Source organism: Mus caroli, unplaced genomic scaffold (genome assembly GCF_978045245.1).
Source record: "Mus caroli unplaced genomic scaffold, Mus_caroli_1 scaffold_3, whole genome shotgun sequence".
NCBI lineage: Eukaryota > Metazoa > Chordata > Mammalia > Rodentia > Muridae > Mus > Mus caroli.
In genome coordinates, this window is record NW_028227258.1 from 28,830,189 (window position 1) to 28,849,640 (window position 19,452).

At 47.9% G+C, this 19,452-nt stretch overlaps 1 protein-coding gene across 8 annotated transcripts in view; it reads right to left on the bottom strand.

Moving 5' to 3' along the window:
* Positions 1 to 4,148: 4,148 nt before the first annotated feature.
* The window catches only part of Lef1 (lymphoid enhancer binding factor 1), a 113,395-nt gene continuing 98,091 nt past the window's right edge, over positions 4,149 to 19,452 (bottom strand). For 7 of the 8 annotated variants that reach the window (XM_021157756.2, XM_021157757.3, XM_021157754.3 and 4 more), the window contains one exon: positions 4,149 to 5,349. In XM_021157756.2, the coding sequence (XP_021013415.1) occupies positions 5,270 to 5,349 (80 nt within the window). In that variant the 3' untranslated portion in view covers positions 4,149 to 5,269. The remainder of the gene's footprint in view (positions 5,350 to 19,452) is intronic. The other variant, XM_029475591.1, reaches the window with a different exon arrangement.

Sequence of the window (19,452 nt, forward strand, 5' to 3'; positions counted from 1 at the left end):
TGTAGTTAGTAGCTTCCTCCTCTTCTGAGAGAGACTCTATATATCCCAGTTTGTGGTAACATTTGATATCACACATCTCTATTGGCTGAAGACCTCATCATCCAATCTGAGATGCTAGTCTTATCAAGAGGAGTGTGGGGAGGAAGGAGAGAGAGGGAGGGATGGAGAGAAAGAGTGAGCGAACGAGCGAGCGAGAGAGAGAGAGAGAGAGAGAGAGAGAGAGAGAGAGAGAGAGAGACTGAGGCTCAGTGGTTCAGTGATGTAAGTGCTGCAGGGGACCCATCTTGGTTCCCAGCTCCCAAGTCAGGCCACTCACAGCTGCTTATAACAGCAGCTCCAGAGGACGCCATCTACTGACCTCCACTGGGCATTGCATGCATGGGTACAAACCCACATACATCCAGGCAGGCTTAATTTAAAAAAAAAAAAAATCTTTTAAAATAGTTGCAGCTACAAGTGCCTCATGGAGCATGAAGCAGAGTGACATTTGCAAAGGCCATCCGATGTGTGTGGATGCTCGAGGCCACAGACGGAGGGGACAGGCTCCGCTAACTGGAACCTGAGGAAGGTGACAAGTGTAGCCTGGATGGCAGATGCCAGCAAGTGTGGAGAAAAATCAGGTCATCCACAGTGTACCTCTGGACTGTGTTAAGCTCCCCAAGTAAACACCACACAGACCTCCCCTTGTGAGGTGTACAGACCTGGAGACTCTTGTTAAACAGCACTGAATGAAGAAAAAAAAAAAAAAAACGATGATGCTGGAGAGATGGACTGCTGGCTAGGAGCACTTGCTGCTCTCAGAGGACCTAGGATTGGTTCCTCGCACCAACATGGTGGCTCACAACCCTCTGGAACTCTAGTTCCTAGCACTCTGATTCCCTGTTCTGACTTTCAAGGGCACCAGGCATACACATGGTACATGCATGCATACGTACATACATGCATACATACATACGTATGTACATGCAGGCAAAACACTTATATCAGGGCTGGTGAGATGGCTCAGTGGGTAAGAGCACCCGACTGTTCTTCCGAAGGTCCAGAGTTCAAATCCCAGCAACCACATGGTGGCTCACAACCATCCGCAACGAGATCTGGCGCCCTCTTCTGGAGTGTCTGATGAAGACAGCTACAGTGTACTTACATATAATAAATAAATAAAATAAAATAAATAATAATCTTTAAAAAAAAAACACTTATATCAGGACACATAAAATAGTAATAGAGCCTTAAAAGCCAGTGACAACAATAACTAGGCCAGCTTGTGGGGCTTTCTGTTCAGATATCTCATCTGCCCTTTTTGTCATGGAGAAAACATCACAGCATAAACTCAGCAATGCCACTGACGCCAGATTCTGTGAGAAAGGTAGAAAATGCCTGCTCCACTAATTCTGCCATGACTGCAAAGAGACACTGGAGATGACGTGGGGCTACATCTGCAATTCATGTGTGCTAGTCTCCTTCCCATCTGCCCACGTGTGTTTTCTGCCAGCGTCTCCCACACATCTAATACGAAGATAAATCGATTTTGCTATTAACATCTCAATCTAGATTCAGCAAACTATTTCATCTGTAACCTCAGCATTGGGGAGGTGGAGGCAGGAGGATCGTGAGTTTGAGGCCAACTTGGGAGCACCTAGTAAGATCCTGCCTAAAAAAATACATGCTGTGGGCCAGCAGACAGCTCGGTGTGTAAAGGTTGCCAACCAAGCCTGATGACCAGAGTTTAATACCCTGGGTCCACATGGCAGAAGGCGAAAGCTTTTACAAGTTATCCTCTGGCCTCCCCACAGACCTGTGGCATTCACAGCCATGCAAACACATGCAAAATAAACATTTACAAGACACACAGATGTTGAGATTTAGTGAATGCACCCACCAGTGTAGGTGACGAATATACCAGCGCCACCGCCCCTTTGTCAAAATGCCAGACCGTTCTTGAGTTCAACACAGGCTGGTTAAGGGCCCTTAATGCTACCCTGACGAGGACTGCTCACCAGTGTTTTATGGCCACGGTCGATACAGTCGGGACATTTTTACAGTGGGCTGAGACATATTTTCTAACAATTATATTTCAAGGGAAAGTCCATTTCACAAACTGTTACTGGGGGAGTGGGGTGTCAGTCACCGCTCTGGGCTCTAATTGCTGAGATTGTGGGTATGTGTCAATGTGCCTGGCTGATTCCTTAGTACACCCTCATCGTGATCCACAGACATGGTAATGAAGGTGTAGCATCATTTCTTCCATAAAGACAAACAAGTAACCGCCTCTTCCACTTGGGTTCTTGAGCATCTAAGTTAAAGTTCTGTATTGCTATTGTGTATCGTGGCTTCCAGGATATGCGAGAAACCCAATGGCATCTTTATCATACTCTACAGGAATTTAGGATCTCTTTCTAGTACCACTTAGATGTTCAGCTACTCCCAACTCCTACTTGAAAGCAGTTCAGGATCATGAGTAGAGGTAGCCAGGGGCAGCTCTTAAAATCTCCTGGAGCCTGGAATAGTGGTGTCCCCTGGAGGTCCCAAGTTTGACTACCACTCACTAATGTCATATTAACTCTTTTGCATAAAGTCTTTTCCTGCGCTGTGGGAGGTTTGCTATGCTATTGCTGTGTGCTGCGAAGTTACATTTCCCCTCCTGTTGGGATTATCCCATTATCTTACTCCTAAAGGAAAGCCACACAGATGTCTTCTTAGTGCTGCTCAGCAGCAGTTTTCTACTTTGTTGCAGCCTTAGACCTGAGCTGTGGAACCTGAGCTGACAGCCATAGTCCTGAAACAGTTGGAAGGTCCCTCCCAACTGGACAGGTATTGCTGGTAACCCTGACAACCAAACCAACCGAAACAGGAGGGAAACACCCATTTCCAAGGGTGACTGTGCCAACTGTGACTTCAGGCAAGGCGAGGCCCCCAGAAAGGCTGTGCTCTGTTAGCTGCAGGGCAGGGAGACACATCACTTCAAAGATCAAACACAAGTGGCCAGAAGGATCTCTCCGGCCACAGGCAACTTCTGTAATCTGTCTCTTGGAGCAGGGAGATACAAGACTCACCTTCCCTGGGACAAATACCCCCAGAAAGCAGGTTGGCAAATGACTGCAAATGAGCCTCACCCTTAGCTGTATCTTTGATGAACATATTTCCCAGACTCGGAAGGGTTTCCATCTTCCTCCTCCCCCCAGAAAAGTAGTCCGCCACGTTTGCTTTCGTAGCTAACTCCCCAACTGATCACCACGGCAGTCAAGATGGTGCGCCTTGAACCACGGATGTTAAGGAGATGATCCCTGATGGAGGGCTGAATATTAAACCTTTAGAACAAGTAGGACCCCGGAACACAATACGTTTTTTCCCCTGGTTCAAGTTTAGGATTGAATGAAGGGGAGTTGGAAGGGTTCCAGAGGATGGTAATGAAAATGATTAAAGGCCTCATGATGAAAGCCGCCAGGCCTCGGGATTACTTAGCCTGGAGAAGAGAAATTTGAGGGGTCATATAGATCTTCAAGTGCAGCACGCGGAGGGTTATTACAAGCATGGGAGCCAGCTGTTGCCCAGCTGTACGCACGGTGAATCTCGGTGAGGGATTTCAGTTAGCCAGTGACACCAAACTCTATAGAGTGAAAGGCCTTGAGAGACCCGTTTCTACAAAATCAGATAGCAATGCGTCCTAGTCTAAGGAGGGGTAATGGGGGGAGGGGGTTATGAGCTATCCCTAAACACTGAGGAGGTGGACCGGGTGGATGACTTCGTTCACCACTTGGGCCCCCAGGTTTTGGGGATCCTCGGGTTGAGATCCACTGAGTTCTGAAGATGGAAGGCACTACGTGCACTGCTGATGAGCCTCTCCACACCAGCCCGAGTGGAGCCTGTGACATGCGGGGAGAAAGCCATTACTGTGTGGCTCTGGTGTCTCCCTTCTGACCGTGCTTCGCATTTGTGCCTGGCACGGGAGAGGGGATGCTGGGGTCTGCAGGCCTGGGAGGCAGGGGTTGCCCTGTGCACTCACAGGGCCGCTCTGACAGGGGCTGCTCCTGGGCCCCACCGAGTCCTGGCCTCGGGTTCAGTTCACCACCAACTCGCAATTATGAGCAACTTTATTCTTAATAAAATGACACTTTTAAAAAAATGTTTTATTACAAAGCTTCTTTTTAAAAAATGCTCAGCACGTTAACTCAAACTGGAATGACAAACGTTAAGATGACAAGTTTGGGGCAGAGGCTGTGCCTTGCTATTTAAAAAAAAAAAATAACAGGTGCGTCAATGCTCATTTTAACAACTGGCATAAATTCCCACTAATCGGCTAATAAAAACAGATACAAACACAGAACATTTAAAGAAAGAACAATTCAAGTGCTGGGCTTTTTACAGGAGTGAAAAGAAAGAAATTAAAAAAAAAAATCAACTGCAAATGAGTTCGCTCAAAGATGTTAAGATCTGTTGTTATTTAAAAAACAAAATCAGAAAACTAAGTGAGACGGGCTGCCAAACGTGACCACCAACAGGAGTGGGTTTGGCTATCTGTTTAGCTTTATCAGACACTTCACAGGGCAGAGGCCACTGTGTGTCACAGAGAAGCCATTTACTGGACAAGATCTCTCAGGACAAAAGAAAGAAGAAAAGAAAAAAAGAAAAAAGAAAAGAAAAAAATGTAAAAGGCTTCTTTTCATCTTGTTTTTATTTCAAACTCTTCCAGACCTATGAATTTCACTTAAAAGCTCAGAGTTAGCAAAAATATACAAGGAAAATAAAAATAAAAAAAAAAAGAGTAAATTTAAAAATTCCAAGTTAAAAAAGAAGAAGAAGAAGAAGCAAACACAAACTTGATCCTTTTGTACTGTTAAATAAAAATTTGGATAGGAAAATGAAGACAGGAGCGAGAGTAGTCTTCACAATTCTCACACCAGGATACCCGCTCTGGTCGCTGGCTTTCTAGTTGCACGTGACAAGGCAAACACAGCCAAGGTCCTGTCTGTCCTTGCGAAAGGGTGACAGGTTGGCGCAGAAGATGCTGGAGAATCGCAGAGACCGGAGGCAGTGCCGCTCAGTGGGCAGGGCCTGCTAGCCTTCTCATGGGCTGAAAAAAATTTTTTTTTTCTTTTTCCGAAACAACCGTTTTCGGCTTTCTTTTTGGAAGTCGGCGCTTGCAGTAGACAGAAGGAAGAGGTGGCAGTGACTGTTGTCTGTGGGTCAGCGCTAGCAGTGACCTCAGGGTAAGGTTGCTGTCAGTGTTCCTTGGGGTCAGCCGGGCAAGCTGTGGAGACAGTCTGGGGTTTCAACAAGCTTCCATCTCCAGAAGAGGGCCTGGGGTCGCTGCCTTGGCTTTGCACGTTGGGAAGGAGCTTCTCTTACCACCTCGAGAGGGAACAAATGAGATGCCATTAGTGTGAAGCTGCCGGAGACAGGCCATAGAAGACTGTGCCTTCTACTAACAGGCAGCAATGTCTGACCTAGACATTTACTTTACCCATTTCCTTATGTGCATGTTGGCTAAAAAATGGATTGCCGGGTGCCAACCAAAAAACCCTGAAATATACCCCAGGATAGGTACTTTTACTTGGCTTTGTATATGTATGCACAGTTATGACATGCACTGAAAAAGTTAGGTCCCAGTCAAACAAACAACAAAACCATGTTTGAAAAAAAAAAAAAGACATCAATAGAAAGAGCCAGACAGGAGCTGGAGAGGTGAGCAGAAGCCAGGCCAGGAGGGGGCCTGAAGGATTACTGCTGGTTTTAGTTCACTGCAGAGAGCCATGGCAGGATTCTACACAGGACCAGAATATTCCAAATGGCCAGCATGCTGCAAACTCTCATTCAACAAGCCCGACACACCCAGGATATACTGTTCATTCTTATGGTCCAAGGGGGTGGGAACCCTTCCATTTCCACCAAAATTCTCAAGATGACTCCCTCCATATACATGAAGAAATTTACTGTTTGTCTCGAATGAACCACTCTGCAAGCAATTTAAAACAGATGCTTTTCAAAACCAAGACTCCCTGGTCCCCAAGACTCCCTGGTCCCCAAGACTCCCTGGTCCCCAAGACTCCCTGGTCCCCAAGACTCCCTGGTTCCCAAGACTCCCTGGTCCCCAAAGTTTTAGTGACCTGAGATTTTACCAGCCGGTTAAAGGTCAAATGGAGGCAGAGGAAACCAAAGGCTTGGTCAGTTCCTTCACGCCAGGACGCTCTAGTTCCCATGGCTTTGAACCTGAGGCAGAGGGGAAGAAACCCCGCGCCCCATCCGGAACCTGTGACAGCCTCAGATGAAGCCAGCTCTCTGTGTTTGTGGTTGCTATACCCCACTTTACAAGTAGACCATTCCACACCATTGCATACACTAGCAAGCGTTTGCTGAAAGGACCCAGATATAGCTGTCTCTTGTGAAACTAGGCTGGGGCCTAGCAAACACAGAAGTGGATGCTCAGTCAGCTATTGGATGGATCACAGGGCCCCCAATGGAGGAGCTAGAGAAAGTATCCATGGAGCTAAAGAGATCTGCAACCCTGTAGGTGGAACAACATCATGAACTAACCAGTAACCCGGAGCTCTTTACTCTAGCTGCATATGTATCAAAAGATGGCCTAGTCGGCCATCACTGGAAAGAGAGGCCCATTGGACTTGCAAACTTTATATGCCCCAGTACAGGGGAACGCCAGGGCCAAAAAGTGGGAGTGGGTGGGGAGGGTATGGGGGACTTTTGGGAGAGCATTGGAAATGTAATTGAGGAAAATACGTAATAAAAAAATATTAAGTTGGGCTTGGTGGCGCACGCCTTTAATCCCAGCACTTGGGAGGCAGAGGCAGGTGAATTTCTGAGTTTGAGGCCAACCTGGTCTACAAAGTGAGTTCCAGGACAGCCAGGGCTACACAGAGAAACCCTGTCTCGAAAAACAAAACAACAACAACAACAACAAACAAAAAAAAAACCCAAAAAACCAAGTAGACCATTCCTCTAAAAGATTAATTCTAAGTGGCGGGCTCCTTCCGGCTCTCACTGAGGAGGGAAAGGAATTGGAACATCAGACGACCTGAAAGAAGCTGTGACCATGGGAAAAGGTGGGTGGCCAAGTGCCTTCCGTAGGATTTTGGTGCGGACTAGAAGAGGGCTCGTGGAGAACGACTCGGACGACTGATGCTCCCTCCACAGCTGGCTCCACCCACAAGCACCTGATCCAAACTGTGAAGCAACTATATCCCCTGAGCCGCTACAGAGAAATAAAACAAACTGGGAAAACCGGGAAGAAACCATTGCAATGCTAGAATTGTGAAGTCTCCAAAGATTTAAAATCCCTACTGTGCAAAGCTAACCTTTTCCTACTAAACAGAACACACTGTTCGGTTGCAGATCTTTGTTATGAACCAAGCAACCTGTCAGTCCTTCACACGGGAGGATCAAAAGGCTAAGAGAGGCAAGGCCTTCCTAATGAGAGGAACCGGACTGGAGTCGGGTCTGGGCGTGGCCCCAGAGGTCCCTGTTTACTTTGCACTTTTGCATGAAGGATGTCCAAAGGCTCGGGCCAAGCTGCTCTTTCTGGGCAGTCTTCCTCTGAGTCTGTGATGGGAAAATATTGTTTCCTAAGAAGGTATGGCCTTCAAGTCCTAGGCTGCTGGCCCAGGCCAGGCTGCTGGGGATTAGATCTGAATGACCACAGGGACCTGAGGATGTCTTCTACCATGGCAGACAACCTATCCGTCTGCTGGGACCTGTCCCCAACCCCAGCTGTAGGAACCCTTGCTTTGACTCTAATTCTACATCAGAGACACAGCCCTTCTCCTGCCTGCCTGTCTTACCTACAAGCCCCGCTCTTCCTCGAGTCTGGACTTGGCCTCAGTTATCACAGTCAAATCAAACAAACATGGCTGCCTAGAGAGTCATGTTCCTCACAGACAGAATCTCCTCATCTCCTAATAGTCATCTGTCCTACACGCGCATGGTGCGGCTGTCCTTGCTTCACTATTGTGTTGCCCTGTAACTGTCCCCGACAAGTTGGCTGGCTATCCTCAGAGGTCCCCTGCATGGCAGCCCACCACCCTGGGGTTGCATTCCTGATGAGAAACTGTCCTGAAACGGGGCTCTACGCGGGTTGTTTTACAGATACAAAAATGAGTCAAATCAAGATCCGCTTGAAGGAACCAAGCTCCCGAGATGGGAGACTTGCCAAGGTCTGCAGTGGGGCTGGGCTGCTGGCTAGAAAGGGACAGGGCTCCACCCACTGAAGCCTTCCTGGGTAATCAAAGCAGTGATTACCAAGCCCCCAGCATCAAAGGGAGCCAGCGGCTCCCTTACAGATGTTAAGGCCAGTGTCCTGTCACGTGGCCACTTGTACAGAGCAGACACTAGCACGAAACACAATGCCCTACACACTCTGTCCACAGCTGCCTTCCTTAAACAACCTCCAGTCTGACTGACCACCTGTCTACTCAAGTGGTACCAAGACCTCATCTGGCTTATGAGGAGCCTGAATGGCAAGGGCAAACCGTGAAGGCTCCTGGCAGATGAACTGTTCTGACCCCTGGAGACTGCGTCTCTGGTACAAAACCAAGAGGGATGCAAGAGAGGGGCAGGCAGGAGGAGGGCCCAACTCTATGAAAACGTATGCGGAATTCTATTGAAGGCCTGGAGCTACAGGCACTCCAGCCCCTTCTCCCATCTTCCTTCTCATGGGAGAAGCTGGTGCCCCTGTCCACCTGGGCTTCACCAGCTATACACGCTAAGACAGGGGTAGCAAGGAGGGTCTCTAGGGACAAAATGCAAACTCTTGTATTCTTGACAACACGGTCAGAGCTGGTAAGCAACCAAAAGCACTGAATCGGGACCCCTCCAAACTCTTCCCACCACCCCACCCCACCCCGCCCCACCCCACGTCTGTCTAAATGGCACCAGGCATTACACCTCAGGAAGTAAGACCTGAATGCGTATTCTGTTATGACATCATCTTTGGGGAGAAGGTATTAGACATTAGTTTTGTGAGGGGTGAAAAGAAGTTTTAACTGCAAGAATCGCCTTGTGGCAACATGCCACACCCCTCGCCACGGACTCTCTGCCTGTTACGGCAGGGCGTGGACTCCTGTGTTGGGCAATCTGATGTGTGTGTGGACGGTAGCTGTGTAGGATTCAGGGCAGGAGGCAAGCACGGAAGAGCCGCCAGGCCTGTCTTTCTGCAGAGGAGACTGAGTCGATTGGGTCATGATGGGCCCAAGGTGACCCCTGTAGCCAATCTCCAAACACTCTGCTTCTCTATTGCCTTCGCCTAACTGACTTTAAGGTGACTGTGCCTGTCGCCTGTCGGAAGTCTGGCACTGGGGAAAACCTTCATACAACGTTTCAAACCACTGCGACGGTGCTGTGAATTCTCACGTATTCGTAGAGGAGGAAATCAAGCCCCAGGGAGGCGCTGTGCTCAACACTCCCTCCTACCACCATGCTTTGCAACGACACCATCATTCTCTTTAACCTTCCCGTCTTCTCTCTGTCCATCACCAGGCGACAGCGCCTTTATCCTGACAATGTGCCCCACGTCTAGAATACCGTAGCTTTGCCTAACCCAAGATGCCACGCTGTTCAAGAACAAACCAGTAAAGAGGCCCGAGCTCAGTCAGCCAGTAAAGAAATCCCATCTCCCTCAGCAGATGAGAATCTGCTCTAACCTGGCGGGCGAGCCTGGCTGTGGGTCCTTGGGTTTGACACAACCTGGGGTTTGGGAAAGGGAAAAATGGAAATGTGTGGTCAGCGAGCTTGATGCTGAGTTTTGTTTCTGCAGCCTTAGTTCCACCCTGAGGACAACTGCATCCCTGACCACAGAGCTGTGGGAGGGAGTCAGGAAGGGGGCCAGAGCCCTGGCTTAGGACTCAGATTAGACCCAGGCAGGATATTAGTGTACAGCTTTTTCCTTGTGTTAGCCAACACTGCGACCAGCTAAACAACTTTGGATCAAGGTGACAGAGGCGGACCTGGGATCCATTAGCAATGGCTGCGGGGCAGTCTGCCTTCAATCTAGTCATACAGACCCGCCTGACCTGTGAGGTCACATGTCCTGTGGGAGGCCACAGCTCCAGGGACTGCTGGGTCTACAATCTGCAGACCCAGACATTTAGGGCATGCTCTATATTGGTGGTTCTCAACCTTCCTAAGGCTGCAACCCATTAATACAGTTTTTTTTGTGTTGTGGTGACCCCTAACCATAAGATTACTCTGTTGCAACTTGATAAGTGTAAATCTGCTACTGTTATAAATTGTAATGCAAATATCTGAAACACCAGGTATCTGATATTCGATCTCTGTGAAAGAGTCTTTTGACCCCAGAGGGGTCACGACCCACAGGTTGAGAACCACCGCTCTAGAGAACAGTCCTGAATTAAGGGAACATATTTTTGTTGCCAGAAATACACCTTTAAATACCTAGTCCACATTTCTCTCATCCTGACAGGTCACCCAGAGAGGGAAGAGGCTAACTTTGTATAAAAATGAGGTGACAGGTTGCACATCTGCTTCCTCTCAGCTCCAACACTGGGGCTTGTCAACCAGTTCATGGAGTGTGGAGAAGTGACGGGACACTCGGAATAAGATACCCACAACACACAGGCCTGAGTCAGGCTGCGATCCAGGCCTCGAATTCATGATCTTCCTCTCTTCAGACAGTCGCCGGCGGGCCCCAGGCCCCAGTTCCTCATCTGTGAGAAGCAGATACAGCCTGCCCTTGCTCCCAGTGCATGGAGGGACGAAGGAGAAGCATGAGTTACAGTTCTGGGTGTTCTCAAAGGGACAGTGAGCCTCAGCTACTGCCTGGGACTAAAAGTGCATGCGTGAACTCCACCACGTGACTCATCAGGCACTGTGGAAGGGCAACAGCCTGGGGTTCCTCAACGCCACCCCTCCCAAGGCTAAGAATGTAGGATACATAGACTGTGAACTCAAGAACAGAGGCTACGCAGGCTGGCCAGCCAAATGATGCCATTTACGAAATGAAGAGCAACCAGATATTTCTGGGTACAGAATATCTTCTCAAAAGACTGGTAGCCAAGAAGCCTGAGAGGCAGAACTGGGGTGTTTCTGGGGTGACACTCAGAATTTACCAAAGAACTTATCAACTATCAAGCCAGAGCTGAATTAAAACCCAAACCGTGAGCAATCTTGCTTTGGACTTTTCTATCACGTGGTGTATGAAGGAACCAAGTCTCTCTGCTAGAGCTCCAGGTATGGAGAACAGTGGCGAGTTCGTCTCAAAGGAACCACAGGGATGCTGGGAAATTCACGCACAAACCCAGAACATTGTGCATCCATCTACACAGTACCCTGGCCCTTTACTTTTGACTCCTGGTTATTCAAATAAAGTTCATTTTTCAATTCTTCAATCCCCCATCACGTGGCAGAACGCACATACTCCTGACAGAGAGGAGTCGTTCCATATTGCAAGGACAATCACAGAAAAACCAGAGACAGCAATTTAGACATTTCATATATTGCTTGGGGACATTTATAGTAGTGCCAAACCATCACATTCCTTGTGACACATGCAATACAGTACACTCTGTAGCGTGTCCGCCTCAAGTACTAAGAAATTTCAGTGCACCATGTTGAAGACAGAATTATACTTAAGGTGGTTTTTTAAACATATATTTTATGTATACGGGTGTCTGACTGCATGCATGTCTCCTGGCACATGACAGAGGCTAGAGAAGATGCCAGATCCCTTCCCCAGGAACTGGAGTTTCAGGTGTTGCTGAGCAGCCATGTAGACACTGAATATCGAACCCAGCTCCCCAGGGTGACCCTGCACCCTTAACTGTCGGATCATCTCCCCAGCTTCCTTAAATCCTTTATATCTATAAAAAGTCCATGTTGGGAGCTGTGCGTGTTTCACAGTGGTAGAGTCTATTGTCTTAAGAGTGTCTGTTATGTGATGAAACACCATGACCAAAAGCAACCCGGGGAGGGAAGGGTTAACTCCATCCCCCACTGCCCAGCCCTAGGCCACCATCCTGGGAAGGGAGGGAAGGAGCTGCTTAGTAGCTTGCTCCTCCTGACTTGCTTGGTCTCTTTCCAGGACCAACTGCCCAGGGCGGCCCCACCCACAATGGGCCCTCCCCCATCAATCTCCAATTAGAAAAATGTTCCTCAGGCAGGCAGGCCTCCAGCCGATCTTAGGGAAGCGTTTTCTCAGTGGTGAGTCCCTTTTCTCAGATATCTCTAGCCTGTGCCACGCTGACAAAAAAGAAGACTAACCAGGCTACCTAGAGTGCACACAGTCCTAGGTAAGGTTTGGCCATAGTACCACACAGAAACTCTTTTTATGTTTTGACAGTTAAGAGACACGAGGTGTCAGAAGGTGGCACTTCCATAGCTCCAGGTACCCCAGTGAGAAAAGGACTCTATTAAAATGTTTCTAAAGCAACTCCTTATTCGATATTATTTTAGTGAGCAGGTGAAATTGCAATTCAATCCATACGTATTGGGGCTAGATATCACTTTATCACAAGGGAGGTCCAGTGAGTTCCCTGTGCATCTTCATGCCCAGTTAAATATATTAAATATTCAATTCTAGTATGTGGTGCTCTGTCCGCAGGTCTGTGTGTGTGCCTGGTACCTCAGAGGCAGGAAGGGGCTCTGGATGCTCAGGGACTGGAGTTGGAGATGGCTGTGAACTTTTGTTGGTTCTGGGAATTGATCTCAGTCCCTGAGCCTCTGGAAGAGCAGCCATCTCCACTGGCTCCTTGGCTAGGTTCTAGTTGCAGCTGACCAGTGGATCTGGCTGCTAGCTGAGTTCTACTTTCCTATTCTCTGGCCCAGCAGTAAGATAGCCCTCGGTTCCACTGGATGGTTACGTAAGTCAAATGCAGGCTGTTCTGGTACAGTTGCCCCTTGGTATCCACGAAGAGTCCTTTGCAGTCAGACATGCAATGGCACATATCTGCATATAACTTACGTATGCTCTTCCTGTGCTTTAAACCATCTCAGGCCTGCTTCCAATACAGAACTCAACTCAAGTGCCATGCAAAAGTTGTTTCTCTGGAATGTTTAGGGGACAGCATGACAGGAAGACAAGATTGTCACACGGTCAGCCCCACTGGGCACAGGTGAGAAGGGAGATGATGCTCAAGGTTGGAGAGGCCCACTGCAGGACAGTCCCACCTGTTATCACTCTCCGAGTGAGTGCAGCTCTAAACGTGCCAGAAACCCAAGTTTTGCTTTTTAGAACTTTCTGAAATTTGCCCTGAGAGTCTTTAATCCACAGGTATTCCCTCCTACCTCCCTGCTCTGGATGCCTAGAGATCTGACCGTGCCTTTCAATTATGCAAAAAACATCCGGTCCACAGGTATTCCCTCCTACCTCCCTGCTCTGGATGCCTAGAGATCTGACCGTGCCTTTCAATTATGCAAAAAGCATCCAGTCACACCAATGACCCTGTCCCAGGGCTGGACTAATTGAGGGACATGACAGTCAAGAGTGCTGCATTACGGATCCTCTAAGAGGTTTCCACTCATCTGTGACAGCCAATTGCAGAAGAGGAAAGTCATAGGTAGGCCATTCCTTCAGAATGGACAAGCCAGAGGCAGGAGCTGTGGAAGAGAGCCCCTTCCAGGCACCAAGATCTCCAGCTACAAGCAAAGTGAGCTGGGAATCTCAGGCAAGACAGATGCAGCTAGCAGCCCCTTGCCTAGGATCTATGCTTCATACTGCACTATGAAGGGAGGCAGGAGGTAGCCTCCGCTAGGGGACGCCACTGAGCACAGAGCGACTGACTGTGTGCCTGGGAGATGCTAACTCCAGCTGGGTGGGTGCTGCACAGTGACCATGACACCTGGCCTCTCTGACCTGCCAGCTACGCCTCTCCAGACACTTGTTTCCCAGAGTCTTTAACTTCCGCTTAGTACCTTCTGCTTGTAACAATTCCTTGTCAGGTGCTTCCTGTGTGTGTGTCACAGATGAAAAAGGAGACATCGGGTTGCATATTTTCACTTTCTAGATCCAGGCAAGAGTCTTCTCTGCTTTGAGACTCTAAACAAGTGTTAGGATTTCTCAAGCTGCCTTGAATTTCCCTCTAATGTCACCATATCACAAAAAAGAAAAAGGAAAAAAAAAAAAAAAAGAAGTCTGGCTTTGTTTTCTAACTAAACACCTATCCAGAGGACACCCAGAGACTTAGACACCTAGTGAGGTTGGCCTCCTGTGCACTTGTGGGTAGGATTAGGAGCAAAGATTAGGGAAAAGGCTCAAAGATGCCGGGGTGAGCCTCAAACTATATGGGAAGTAAATGCTTTTTAAAAGACTACTGAGAACGCCTGACCACTCACTTCCCACCTTGCAAAGGACAGGGCTGAAGCTGGGGCTGAATGCAGGCTACCCCCAGACCCTCAGGGCTCTGCCTTCTGGCTCTGTAGCTGGGAGGGTTCTGTGGGAGGAATCACAGGACCCAGGAGCCCTGAGCCTTTAAATGCCATCATCAAACAGAAGCCAGAAACATGTTTTTTGTTTTTTTTTCCCCCCAACATAAATCCAAAGCAGTGCGCAATTAACTCCTGTAGCCTGTACAGTACTTGCAATTACTTCTCCCACACAGCTCCTGGCCCCAGGGCAGTGAAGGCTGAAGGTTCTATTTAGTGATAAACACACTTCTTCATTTAGTTAGCAAGCCTCTGAGATAAAGATTATGTCAGAGCCAAAATGGGGGTGGGGTGGGTGTGAGGGGGCTGCGTGCGCATCTGCATCTATCTTCAGGTGAACTTCTGTGCCTTTAGCCAGAGGAGTTTTCTGCTGCTAAAAGTATCTTGCTTCTACTTTTAAATTAGTTTCTGGATACTATATAATCAGAGAGACACTACCTCCAAACTGTGTGTCTGGATAATTTTGGCTCTGGGGTTTGTTATACTACACCAAACACTAATAAACTTGTTCACAGGGTTGGTTTTTAATGAATGAACTCGAGTGATCAATTTTCCTGATGTTTCACAAATTCTGATTCTATGCTCACTTTCTCGCCCATCTTGACTGAACCAGGAAGAAAGAAAAGTCAAGTCTTTGATAGTAGTGTCTGACTACTGACAAGCTGTTGAGGTGCTGTAGGTTCCAAATCAAACCCACATCAAAGCCCTAAAAACTCCCAGGAAAATAATGAGGGGAGCTCCTTGCCCATTCCCAGCCCAAGAGGCAGCACTAGGACACTGCCAGGAACCTGCTCAGATTTACTGATTTATTTGACATATTCCTCATTCTTATCTACCATGCTAACTCACAGCACTAATCATATTCGTTTATAGTTAGCCATCTTGAGCCTACAGCTTCTCGTTTTGGAAACCCCTCTGGGAAGGAAAAGGCTCTGTCTCGCTCACCAAGTAGCCCCCTCCCCAGGCACAGTCCTTACCCTGTGGGAGTCACCCTTACTGGTGCAGGATACATCACAAGTGCCTGTGACAGACACTGGCCTACACACAGACAGAAAGGAGTGGTACAGGCCCCTTCCCGAGGCCCTGGGCTCTCTCAGCTTCCTGATAAAAGGACGGGTGAGTCCGAAACAGGACAGGATCTGCATTTGGCTTGCACAGAAGAACCCTCAGGAATGGCTTCCACTGACCCTGTTTTCAGTCTGGACAACAGCCGATCAACAGCTGTTTCAGAGTGAATTTGCATATGGAATTCTCACACACAGTCATTTTGGTTGGTTCACCGTCTCCTCTCCAACTTCTACATGAGGCTTGAAGAGGCCACACAGGGAACAACCCCCAACCCCCAGCCCACCCCCAAAACATGGAAGCATAAAATATAATTCATGCATTTTAAGGAGTGGAGGCACAGTGTTTAGAGAGCTTTTTATAGCATCGGAGCTGCATTTTCAGAGGCGTGAACTTGAAAGATCAGCCTCGCTTAACAGGAATTTAATGAAACAGTCTATGTTAGAACCGACCAATGGAATGGAAGAGAGGCAGAAACAAACCCGTGAATCCACAGACAACCGAGTCTTGACAAAGATTCCATAGACATATGTTGAAGGAATGAGAACTACTTTTAAGCAATGGGGGAGGGAAAACTGAATACGCACACCTCGAAGGTCGAAACTTGCCGCCATTGAAAATCTTAATGTAAGGCCTGAAACTTTGAAACTACTAAAGGCAAACATAGAGAGATTGCCACAAGCAATGATCTCAGAACAGGCCTGCAGGATACAGAGAGAAAAGAACTGTGCACCGTATTTCATTGAATTAAGAAAGCTTTAGCAAAGGAGGTGACTTACAGGCAGAAGAAAAAAAATCTTTGCCAACTACTAACCTGAGAGGGGTTAACCTTCACAATATATTAAAAACAAAGAAGCCCTCTGGGGTCCTGTGAGGGGTCGGAAGGTTAAGAGGATCTGAGTTGGGTTTTCGGCATCCGCATCAGGCTGGCTCTAACTCCTGCTAAAGGGACTCAGCGCCCTCTTCTGGTATCCCTGGGCACTGCACTCATACAGACAACAACCACCCCCTACCCTTCGTTGACAAATTTTAAAAGTGACTTGAAAACAAACAAAACCCCTCAAAGACACAACAACGACAACAAAGAAGCAAGCAACACATTTCACTCCTGGGTAAATTATCTGAACAGATACTTTTGAGAAAATGTCCAATATCTTAGCTATCTGGGAAACGCAAGTTAAGAGTACACCGAGAATCTATCTCAACCAGGTCAGAATGGCCACGGTACACAGAGCACGCACTAGTCATGGCACATCCATGGGGGATAGGAACTCTTCATACTGCTGGTAGGAAAGTAAGTCAGTGTGACCATCCAAAGGTCAATATACGTTGATTTCCCAAAAAACTAAAGGTAGAGCCAGGCGGTAGTGGTGCACGCCTTTAATCCCATCACTTAGGAGGCAGAGGCAGGTGGATTTCTGAGTTCAAGGCCAGACTGGTCTACAGAGTGAGTTCCAGGACAGCCAGGACTATACAGAGAACCCCTGTCTTGGAAAAACGAACGGACAAACAAACAAACTAAAGGTCGACAGACTGTATAGCTTGGCTTCTGAGTACACGCCCAGACATACCACAGACATGCCCCCTACACCCATGATTCTAGAGGGAATGTTCACAATGGCCAGAAGCAGCCCAAGGGCTTGGCAACAAATGAATTAGATAAACAGACATACCCAGTGGAGTACTGTTTAGCTATAAAGAATAATAAAATTGAGTCATTTGTAGAAAAAGTGGAATAAACCTGGGGTGGTTATGTTTAGGCAAAATAATCCAGATCCACACAGAACAATGAGTTTTCTCTCAAATGTGGAAGGTAGAAGTTGTGTAAATAGCGTGAAAGTGGAGAAGAAAAAGGACCTGGGGAGGAAGGAGAGAGGAGGCAAGAAGCAAACCAGAACAAAGCAGGCACATGTATATCAAGATGCTGTAGTAGTGGTGGGGTAGGGGCAACAACCAAAATGAAATATTAAAATTCTTTATGGAAACCTGCTACTTTGTAGGCTAATTTAACAAGAAAAAATTCAAACATTTTAAAAAAGAAAATTCCCTAACAACATTCATTATTTTATGTAGTAATCCAAAAAGTTAACTCAAACATTTTTTTTTGAAAAATTAAAAGTTTAGAAAAAAAGAAGGAAAGAGAGAAAGAAAGAAAGAAAGAAAGAGAGAGAGAGAGAAAGGAAGGAAGGAAGGAAGGAAGAAAGGAAGGAAGGAAGAAGGAAAGAGAGAAAGGAAGGAAGGAAGGAAGGAAGGAAGGAAGGAAGGAAGGAAGGAAGAAAGAAAGAAAGAAAGAAAGAAAGAAAGAAAGAAAGAAAGAAAGAAAGAAAGAAAGGAAGGAAGGAAGGAAGGAAAGAGAGAAAGGAAGGAAGGAAGGAAGAAGGAAAGAGAGAAAGGAAGGAAGGAAGGAAGGAAGGAAGGAAGGAAGGAAAGAAAGAAAGGAAGGAAGGAAGGAAGGAAGATCCTGAAAATTCAGGGGAGCTCCTAGAAAAAAACAAAGTGGAGGAGATCCAGGCCAGAGGGTTGAGGTGGGAGGGTGGGTACGACTCAGCAGGCTGGGTGTGAACTGGAGTGTGAAGCCCCTGAATGTATGACTGTAAGATACATATGAAGTTTCCCTGGCGGCAGAGCCTCTGCCCACACCCTGCCCAGGCCCTGGTGGGTACGCAGACTGGGCATTGCCCTCTCAGGACTGAAAGACGGCTGGGGTGATTTCACATCTCTTTAGAGCAGTGCTTCTCAACCTTGCTGATGCTGTGGCCCTTTAATAGTGTTCCCCCACATTGTGGTGACCCCCACCCATAAAATTATTTCCATCGCGACTTCCTAACTGTAGTTTTGCTACTGTTGTGAATGGTAGTGTAAATATTTTTGGAGACAGAGGTTTGCCAAAGGGGCCGTGACCCACAGGTTGAGAACCGCGGCTCTACAGAGCGAGAAGGTTCTAATCAAGTACACTCCATCTGTCTGTCCTGGGCTTGCTTCTGAGGTGAGATCGGCTCAGGCAAGACAGGACCTTCCTACACCATGGGAGAAACCAAACCCACGTGATCAGTACTAGTTCTGAGTACTTGTGGGCACCAGAAAACCACTCTGGGGAGGGGAAGAGGCCTCGGAGGGGATCTGCACAGGAAGTGAAGAGCCACACAGGCAATTGACTGTTACACAGAAGCAGTCTGGGTGGTGGCACGTTAGGGAAGGGAGACAAAAGGGTCCCTGTGGCAGCACCACGAGGCAGTGCAGATCAGAAGTTAGGTGAATTAATTAGAGGCCACGGTTTCTCTCCCTACTCTCTCACCCCATGCAGACCCAAGACCAGAGACTGTGAGGGGCTGCTCTATGCCCTGTGCTTCACACAGGGCCTGTTCTGAGACCTCAGTAGACCAGTCCCGGGGGTCTCTGCTGCAGCTCTTCCAGAAGGGACTACAGATGACTGTCACAGGCCCCTCCTCCATGACAGAGTACTTTCTTGAGGTCTTGAGCGCCAAGAACCTTTTGGGGGGGGGGGCGCAGGCGGGTAGAGTCAGTGTTTCTCTGTGTCGCCCTGGCTGTCCTGAAACTCACTCTGTAGTCCAGGCTGACCTGCCTCTGCCTCCCAAGTGCTGGTATTAAAGGCATGCATACTACTGCTGGCTGCCAAGAATCTTTTATTTTTATTGCACCATTAGATTTCTTGGCAAGACTCCTTTGTCAAACGCCCTCCAGTGGCACAGGTAGCACATGACCGTGGGGTCCCTCTCTGTCCCATTCGATGCAGCATCTCCAGGTCTTATAAAAAAACCTGGCTCAGTAAATAAGCACGGGTGGCCAGCAAGCCCGGGTGCAGGAGTTCTTACAGCAAAGGAAGAGGAGAGGTGTGGAAAGCAAGCATTCTGTCATCACTAATTCACTGGACTCTTTCTGGATGGCAGCCTGGGTTCCTCTATGCTCTGCACATATCTCCTAACTCCCAGGTTTTCTCTGCACAAGACTGTGGTGGCGGTGGTGTGTGTGAGTGGTGACTTCAAA